General features: G+C 43.4%; 1 protein-coding gene across 1 annotated transcript in view; it reads right to left on the bottom strand.

The window, feature by feature from the left end:
• Positions 1 to 3,191: 3,191 nt before the first annotated feature.
• Positions 3,192 to 9,734, bottom strand: part of vwa8 (von Willebrand factor A domain containing 8) — a 29,991-nt gene continuing 23,448 nt past the window's right edge. The window contains exons 28-33 of the mRNA XM_017039635.2: positions 8,143 to 8,251; positions 6,266 to 6,391; positions 5,082 to 5,240; positions 4,803 to 4,901; positions 4,349 to 4,587; positions 3,192 to 4,270 (exon numbers count right to left, since the gene is read on the bottom strand). Coding sequence (XP_016895124.1) covers positions 4,162 to 4,270; positions 4,349 to 4,587; positions 4,803 to 4,901; positions 5,082 to 5,240; positions 6,266 to 6,391; positions 8,143 to 8,251 — 841 coding nt within the window. The 3' untranslated portion in view covers positions 3,192 to 4,161. The remainder of the gene's footprint in view (positions 4,271 to 4,348; positions 4,588 to 4,802; positions 4,902 to 5,081; positions 5,241 to 6,265; positions 6,392 to 8,142; positions 8,252 to 9,734) is intronic.

Genomic DNA, 9,734 nt, shown 5'->3' with positions numbered 1-9,734 from the left:
CGGGGGGGAGGAAAAAGGGGTGATTAAGGCTTAGTTTAATGGCCTCTTTCCCACTGCTGCCCCCCCCCCCCGCCCCCTTTATTTGTTTGGTATCCTAGTTAATCCCCCTCCTCCAGGCAGCTATGTTAGGTCATTAGCTATGTCTCCGCACAAAACAGATTTAATTAAGTAAAGAACAGGGGTCAGGAGCAGATAGATGGAGCATTCGTTGAACTGAAATAAATGACATGTAAAAGTCACGCATAAAGGCTAAAATGCTTTTTTTTAAAATGATACGCCACCTATTGGCGAAACATGGGTATTGCAGGGAAAAGGCAGAAGTATAATGAGAATATAAATAAATATATCATTTGGAAAAGTTTGGCGGGCCGGATTAAAAAACTTGAACGGGCCGCATCCGGCCCCCCGGGCCTTAGTTTGCCCATGCCTGTGTTAGTCAAACCCAAGACAGGAAGTCTAAGATTGTCTAAAACACGTCTTTTATCAAGTGGCTTCCAGTTGTTCTAGATAGAGAAGTGAGAGCAGGAGAGGAGAAGAGAAGTCTGCTAAACTAATCAGAGCGTATTTCCAATCCAAACTTGCCTTTCGCATTTTCCAGGGCCGGTCACGGAAAAAAACCTCTCATCACATCTCTCCAGGCTCCATCCTGTGTCTAGTGTGATTTGGTCATTCCTAAGTTCTCCTTGAGTGAAGACCCCAAAGACTGAGTCAGACTCCAGAGCTCCTGGGTCTCTCCTCCCAGCTCCAGCTGTTTGAGAATCTGGGTCCAAGGAGAGGAAACTGAACTGTCCAATTTCAAACTCTGTGATTTTCATGAACTTGAGGATCCTCAAGTCTATAATAAAGAGGTTCAAGTCCGGTTTATCTACAGCGCTGACAGACTCACAGAAGATTACAGCGTCCGCTGACACCCCATCAAACGGGACACTCAGGCCCACTCCAAGTGCCGCCATGATGAGAAACAGGCAGCTGTAAAGAAAGGCTTTACATTCATGTGTTTCAGCACATCAGTTTGCACCAGCTGCAGGCCAGGACAAACAGCTGACTCTGCTCCAGACATGAAGCTGGGACACGAGGCGCTTAGAATACCACAAGCAGGAACTACGAAGAGAAAGCAAGGACGCGGGGGACAGATAGGAGGAAAAGATGGAGGGATTCTTGGGACCGTTGTCAAAGTAGTCCTTAGCCCAAGTGTCCACCATGAAACGTTGGGTTCAATTCATGATCCACATCATCTGTCAACAGCAACACAAGCTACTCCACAGCCACTAGTGGGACCATCCAATCAAATCATTTGCAAAACGTAACTCTAAGCGAGGCTAGGGCAAACTTTTTGACCCGCGGGCCATAATGGGTCCAATAATTTGACAGGTGGGCCGGGTCAGGAGCGTTCATACGAACATGTAAAAGTCATGCATACAGGCTAAAATACGTTTCGCATTTTAGCACCATCTATTGGGGAAACATGGGTATTGCATGGAAAGTATAATGATATAATAAATTATATAATTCGGTTTTATATAAAAGTTTGGCCGGATTACAAAAGCTGAACGGGCCGCATCCGGACCCCCGAGCTGTATTTTACCCATGCCGGCTCTAGACCAACTAGAAGGCCTTCTAGTGGCCAACTCAAAATTTGATTGGTTAATGAAACAATCTCATTGCTATTCATTTTAGGCTCCCAGCGCCAGCACTACTGACTCTTAAGGTAGATTTTTTTTTTTAGCCTGAAATGATTGGATACAAAATCTCAAGACTGGAAACAGCGTAACCGAGAGAAAAGCTGAGAAAGAAAAGGTAGAATAAGAACAGACTACTGTATTATTATATTTCATATATTGAACACGATGGGATACTTTTCAGAGCAGCAGTGTGAAGTTTTTGCTGACCGTGATGGTTCTCCACCGGAAAGTGATCAGCATCTAATTTGGGTTCTTTGGATTTTTACCGTTTAATGCGAAACAGACTTTGACTCATCCACGGTGAATCACAGACGCTATGTTTAGACGTCGTCTGATCCCTGTGACATCATCACATTTTTGTTTTTTTTGGGAAATCACCAGGGTGTGTGTGTGTGTTTGTTACACATACAGTACTATAAGTGTGTATTAAGTGTGATTCATCTCTGTCAAAGCGCCTGTACATCTGTTAGCCCCAAGTGTCAACAAAGCTATTAAAACATAGCTGTTAGATCAGCCGCGGGCAAAGTTTTTGACTCGCGGACAACAATTGTGGGGGGGGGGGGGGGGGGGGGGGGGGGATCAGGAGCAGATAGATTGGGCATTCGTGTGAACTAAGATAAATGACATGTAAAAGTCATGAATAAAGGATAAAATGCTAAAATGCTTCTAAAAAATTTCTCCGCCATCTATTGGGGAAATGCGAGTATTGCAGGGAAAAGGCAGAAGTATAATGATAATATAAATTATATAATTTGGAAAAATTTGGCGGGCCGGATTACAAAGCTAAACGGGCCGCATCCGGTCCCCCGGGCCTTAGTTTGCCCATGCCTGTGTTGGATATTATCATCAAAGAGAATAATATTAGCGTGTCCGAAAAATCCGCAAACCATTTAGCACGCAGCAAAAGAAAACGTAAAGCTATTGTTTGAATGTGTTCACTCCTTGTTGCCACTAAGTTTTCAAACTGGAAACTGAACACTCCCTCGATAACACCGAGGTCCAGAGAAAACACATCAGTATTCAAAGCTAACAGAGACACAGTAGCTGGACCATCTACTGTTCTGTCTCCGTGAGCTAAAATCGCTGATTTTCTCTATGGACTTTGGTTTGGGTGGAAGAGGGGTTTACCAGCCCCAACGTTCCTGGGTTTAGAAATCTGTTCTGAAATGGTGAGAACTGGCTCACATTTTTGTAAAACAAACTGAAAAGTTTGGGCCAGGCCAGATTCATTTGGAACAAATGTTTTGTTATTGTTTAATACAGATTTATTCCTATATACATTTGTTTTTTTGTTTTTTTATGAACACAATTTAAATATCTGTCTATATTTTATTTTATAAAACGTGCTACATATAATTCCTCGGGAAAAAAAAATTACTCAAGTTGTGTTAAGGTTTAAAATTACGTACGACTTTAAGAGAAACCCAACCAAAGGGAAACTCAGATGAATAAAAACAAAAAAACGTGGATAAAATTGAATGAAGAACACGTTAAAAGATTTTTTTTTAGGAAATAAAAATCCCAGTGTTATTGGTCAAATCTACATAAACGTTGGGGTAAAGAGAAGAAAAGGAGTTGGCAGCAGCGATGCTGGTGTCGTCGTCCTCGTCGTCCAGTCAAAGTGTCTACCTCCTGCCTTTGACACGGACGATAAACAGGAAGTCCAAAATAAGAACTGAGGTTTCCAGTTCACGACCCCTGACCAGGGAGGCTCACAGGCCGAAAGAGGACGGAAACCAAGACGGAAACAACAAAGGTAACGCATTCCGAGCCAGCGGGGGGAGGGGGGGGGCTGTGATCCAAATAGGCCATCTGTGATGTCATCACCAATGCCCTATTATGACTCACATGACGAGATGCTAATGAGACGCCCCTAAAAAACAAACACGATCTATGGGATCGTAAAATATATTATGTGATTAAGTTGCGTTAATCAATCATTTCCGACAGCAATCAGTTTGATTAAAACTGTTTAAAACACTTTCAAATAAAAATACAGGCGGTCCTCGACTTACATCGGAGTTCGAACGCAACTCGATTTTCACTGTAAGTCAGCGCGTACATACTGCACATAAGTAGCTATGTCACTCACCTACGCTAGCACAGCGATAACGTCATAATATAGGACATAAAACTATCAGACGTGTCTGATTTACGCCGGGGAGCCATAACGCAATGTTTCCGAATGTAGCCTTGCGTACCGACGTATACGTGCGCGCCACTTGCCAACCAGCTCCCAAGCAAACTAGTTGGCTAGTTTTAACGCCGGACGTCAGAATGATTGGATGAGGCTTTCTTGATACATTTAAAGGGAGATGGTGACCACGAAACGCCGTCGAGAACGTTGTCAATCGAGGACGTGGTAAATCGAGGATGTCGTAAATCGAAGAAGTCGTAAATGTCGCAAAGGAGATTTTCTCGCTGTAAGCGATTGGCTTGTTCAATCACAGCTATAAGAAAAACTCTGTGTGTGTCAGTCTCAGGCACTGGACAGCATGGTCGAGGTAAAGATCTGCTGCAGGATTTGGGGGATCTGCTTCGTGTCCATGGCGACGAAGGATCGTCCCGCTGGAAGAGTTTTCTGCAGCCTGAAAATAAAAATGAGAGAAAAAGTTTAAAATGTGAGTCGTCGAACAAACATTCTTTTGATGGGTCCCCTTCCTAACCTTTCTGCCTGGTTGCCCAAAGATCCAATGAAGATGGCGAAGGCGTGAACCTGTGGGTCGGCTGTGAGGACGTTAGCGAAGCGCTCAGGTCTGATGCCGTATCGCTCCAGGTTGGCGTCGCTCAGCACCACCACAAAGTGCTCGTCAGCCTCCTCCCTGGAAAGCTCTCTGATACTGGACTCTGTGGCCTCCAGGGTGAAGTCCCCACTCATGCAAAACTGAGAGTGAGCGTGCATGGTCTGCAGGGGGCGCCGGTGAGCCGGCACGTAAATAAGGACACAAAACACAACAATATCCCGTAAATTTGTGTTAGACCTCTGGTGTTCATGTTTATTAATTAATTGAGGCGGACAAGGCTACCAAGCATCGAGTATCGGTAGATACTCTAAGTCGTAGTATCGGTATCGATCCGCCCCTGGTTAATAATTATCTTCTTTAGATATCCCAAACTGACCTTTAGGACTTTGAGTCTTTCTTTGTTGTTCTTGGGAACTTTGTCAGCACTGACCAGGTCGATGTCGTAGCCGTCACCCGAGTGTCCTATTACATCATACTGTAGAGAAAGATAATAAGGCGGGTAATGATTGGCTTCAAAGCAGCTAACCCTGCCTCCTCTGAAAGCTAACCGCAAACATGATGGTTTAACATCTTTTTTTTTAAAAATGCAAATTTTGAAGCAAACATCTGTTGTAAAGTAGCAACGCTGTCTTAGTTTATTTTTGGCAATCTGTACCTTGAACTTGTGCTCGTAGTTCTCCAGGGCCTCCATCACCATACACACCGCCTCCATGGAGCGCTCCAGGCGCCCATCCACGCCATTGAAGCGGTACATGCTGCCCGACACGTCGGCCAGGACGCGTAAACGCTTGGGCTTCTGCTGAGGACTGCCGAGCTGTGGACACACCCAGAAAAAAAAAATTGTGTAAAATGTAAAAATTGTAATAACAAGTGGGTTACATGAGAGTGAACAAAAAGAACGAGGAGCTGCTGTCCCACCGCTGCCTCCGGTGGTCAGTTTGTGAAACAAGATAATTAAAAAAAACAAACAAACAAATAACATTACCAAACATTACATTTGAGCTGCTAAACAAATGTGCTAATTTACTCTAAAGACATTGGTTTAGGACAGACGTGGTGCAAACTACGGCTCGGGGGCCAGATGCGGCCCGTTTAGCTTTTTAATGTGGCCCGTCAAACTTTTCCAAATTATAGAATTTATTTATATTACCATTATACCGCTGTCTTTTCCCTTGCAATACCCACGTTCGCCAATAGATGGCGTAGCAAATGATTTTGAGCATTTTCGCCTTTACGCATGCCTTTTACATGCCATTTACCTTAGTTCACACAAATGTGTGAATTGTGGCCCGCCTGATTCATAAAAACGCTACGCCCTAGCAGCTAGAGGGAGCCGTGACGATGTTCCATAGACATCACACGCTAAACCGAAGCTTGTCAGAAGTGTGATACAGTCGCAAGTTGTAAAATTTGAACTATGCCTTTAATATAACGTCCATGGCAGGGTCAGGAATTCAAATGTGGGTATTTCAAAGGAGGCGTTGAAGCCAAACCAAAAGTATGCAGGACATGGATCTAAATAAGGCAGAAAAACACCGCGTAGCACATTATGGTTAGGGGTGCGTGTGTTTGTGTAGTGTGGGAACCGCTCCGTATGTGTGACGAGTGTGTGAGTGTGTGTGTATGTGGGCGGGGCATGCAGGACGTGTACGTGTTTGTGAAAAGACAGGGTGTAATAATAATCTCACACACCGCCGGAATGCAGGTCGGACAGATAACAACCCAAATTATGTGTGTGTGAGACAGGGAGAGAGTGTGTAATTGAAGGTGTGGCGATGGTTTAAAAACATGTAGATTAAAAAAAAACACACACACACACACACACACCAACACACACACCTCAGGCTCCAGCTCTCCTCTGCGTTTATAAATGGCCTTCTCTCCCGTCAGCCCATCAATGATCTTTGCGTCGTCCAGGTCTCCTACAGCCTGGTTCTTCAGCCACTGACGCTCTTTTCCTTTAGCCTAAAAAAAAAAAAAACACAAACACATTATTATCGCAAACCGTCGGAAAGGTAATCGCAGCATCAAGTTCTCAAATATTTTCTTCAGAAATCCCCCATATCTCAAATATTTTCTTCAGAAATCCCCCCTCCCCCGCAATATTCCTCATGCCCTCTCCCTGGCACCTCACCGCGCCCTCCCAGGGGCCCCCGCCCCACTATTTGAGAAGTACTGGTTTAACCTAACTTACCTTAACCTCTTGTAAGTATATCCTTTAACGCAAGGGGTTCTCAATTATTTCTCATCATGCCCCCCCCCTTGGGGACAAAAATGCCCCACTATTTGAGAAGTACTGCTTTAAAGCCAGGGTTAGCAATCAGTGTTTTACGGAAACAGAACGTCAAATGTCCGTAAAATATTTCAAATTGCTGCAGAAATGAGTCACGATGAGTTTCAATGATGTTATTACCCAAATTCCCGGACATTAAGATTAAGCCAAAAATAGCTACAAAAGCTTCAAAATGGCCACAAAATAAGGATCACTTTGATCCAAGAGCAGCGCTAAATGGCTAACTGAGCCAACCCACCCAAGCTTTAAAAAGTTTTAAGGTGGATTTAAGACGAATCACAAAACCAACTGCTTGAATTAGCCGCTAATTAGCGAACCAGAAGGCAGCGACGATCTAACGGTCACTAAAAATACTGCGATGCTGCTGAAACTGAGTCCAAATGGAGAAGAAAATAATGCTAAGTGCAAGCTAAATAGGAAGGCGTCCATTTTTTTTTAAAGTCTGCTACCGTACATTCAGGGTTCGTGTCAGTAAAAAATTACAGACAGGCTACAAACAAACACTGCGGCTTACACAATACCTAGCGTTGACGTTCAAAGAACAGAGCAAACACCTGGATGGGAAACACAAGCACACTTCACACCTGGACGGTAGAATGACAGAGGCAGGTGTCGTCACTCTGTAATCCCCGAAAATGTGACTTCAGTGAAGCGAACGCACGCACGCACACAGCTACTGAGGCAATAATAGCTCTACTGTACACACAAAACCACACACAGACTTTGTTAGACTCCAAACAAAAGCACTAATGTCTAAAACAGGCATGGGCAAACTACGGCCCGGGGGCCAGATGCGGCCCGTTTGGCCTTTGAATCCGGTCCGCCAAACATGTCCAAATTATGTTATTAATTTATATTACTATAATACTGTATATATATATATATATATATATATATACACAGCCTGGGATCAATAAAGTACATCTATCTATCTGTACTTCTGCATTTTCCCGCCAATACAACGCTAAAGTATTTTAGCATTTTAGCCTTTACGCATGACTTTTACATGTCTTTTATCTTAGTTCACACCAACACTCCATCTATCTGCTCCAGACTCGGCCCCGCCCGTCAAATATTAGGACCTATTGTGACCCGCGAGTCAAAAAGTCTACCCACACGTGGTCTAAATCAACCATCTCTCTCAACGCCCGTCCCTTCTTCATCCTGACCTTTCATCACCTCAGATTGCGTAAGGTCAGATGCTTGTCATAGACCTGATGGCCACAAAGCCACTCAGTCACAGGATGAGCACGTACTGTTGTACCGCTGATTGATTTTGTGGCAGTTACTGTGCATGGCTTTCAAAGGCTGGGTTTCAACCAAAACAAACACATTTGGAGCGACGTCAACTATATGGACAGGAATAGGTCTGTCAGTCCACCCCCAGGTCAGGCTCAACACCCCCCCCCCCCCCCCCCCTCACCTGTAAACTGTCCAAGATGATCCTCAGAGACTGGACCTGTCTCCTGACAGCGTTGGAGAAGCGCTCGTAAGAGTTGGCATCATAATCACTCATGTTGATCTCCCTCAACCTGCAAACAGAGGAGGAGGAGCAAAATCAACGGCAGACATTGTATGTAATAAATTTACCAGAGATGGCGATGTAGCTACGAAACGCCTTAGATCGACTTAGCCAAGCGATAAATCCAAATTTGTCATTATTTACAATTAATAATGACAAAATCCAAAAAATATATTTCAAAAAATATATGTTCTTAGCCAAAGTGAGGTGAAATTAAAGCTTTTCCCACAATGTTGTTGAAAATGGAAAATAATCCACTAGATCACGTACGGGCAAACTAAGGCCCGGGGTCCAGATGTGGCTCGTTCAGCTTTTTAATCCGTCCATTTTCAAATTATATAATTAATAATTTATATTATCATCATACTTCTGCATGATGACCTGCAATACCGCGTTCCCCCAATAGATGGCGTATAAGGTTTTAAAAAATATTTTAGCATATTAGCCTTTATCCATGACTTTCACATTTTGTGGCGCGCGAGTCAAAAAACTTAGCCAAGATATTCCAATAAGCGATAGGAGCGAGTCGTAGATGGAGTTAGCTTGGCACGCCAATCGCTGATTAACCTAATATAAAATACTCAAAGTTGTCGGTACTCTTCAAATGTAATCGAGTAGGAACTTTTAAAAGTCACAAAGTAACATTTCCACAGCATTCCATACAGTTTGACTCAAGGCCCAAATAGTCAAAGTTTCAGTTTAAGAGTTTTTGTATTTGAAATGATCGGAACTTCACATGGTAACGTGGATGTGCGTGTGTGTTCCTCCGAAAACACACCTGGGTGGACCACCTCCACCCGACCATGGTACGTATATCAGTATAATCTTACTGTGCAGGTGCTTTAAATGGACAGAGAGACAGAGAACCAAAGGAAAGCTTTAATGAAGGAGGATCTTTATCTTTGTTGGTGAGCGGCAGACCGTGAAAACCGCAGAGCCAGAGAAGGAGACTTTAAGGAGGAAGAAAGGCTGTGTCGGTGTGTGCGCTGCGTGCTGTTGTCACACTTTGATCACGACGGCCGATGACATGGTAGCCTAAACAGTGCGCCCATCTGATCCCTGATCTTTTGCAAAGTGCGAAAAAAACCAAAATGTCTCCCGCTCTGTTTCTCTGATAAAAACACACTGCAATTGCGATCCCTGAGGAATCGACAAGAACAATAACAGAGAGTGAAGTCGATAAAAGGTAAAAAAAAAGTTCAAACATAAAACGTATCCTTAACATGCAGTCGAAGGTCTGTTGCTTCATTACTTCAACTGAATTAAAATATTGTAAGAATTCGGTTGCAAGATGCAAGAAGAGATAGTAAAGGTAGAAGGTAGGTGTACCGTAATTTCCGGACTATTGAGCGCACCTGACTATAAGCCGAACACACTAAATAAAACAAATTCTTCTTCTCTATAAGCCGCAGGTGTCCATGTTGTTACATGGGATATTTACACAGAAAGATTTTTTTTCACTTTTTATTAAATTTTTTTTTTTTTTTTTTTTT

This window comes from Cynoglossus semilaevis, chromosome 16 (genome assembly GCF_000523025.1).
Source record: "Cynoglossus semilaevis isolate Cse_v1.0 chromosome 16, Cse_v1.0, whole genome shotgun sequence".
NCBI lineage: Eukaryota > Metazoa > Chordata > Actinopteri > Pleuronectiformes > Cynoglossidae > Cynoglossus > Cynoglossus semilaevis.
The sequence above is the reverse complement of the archived record's forward strand: the minus strand, read 5'-3'. Positions and strand labels throughout refer to the sequence as shown.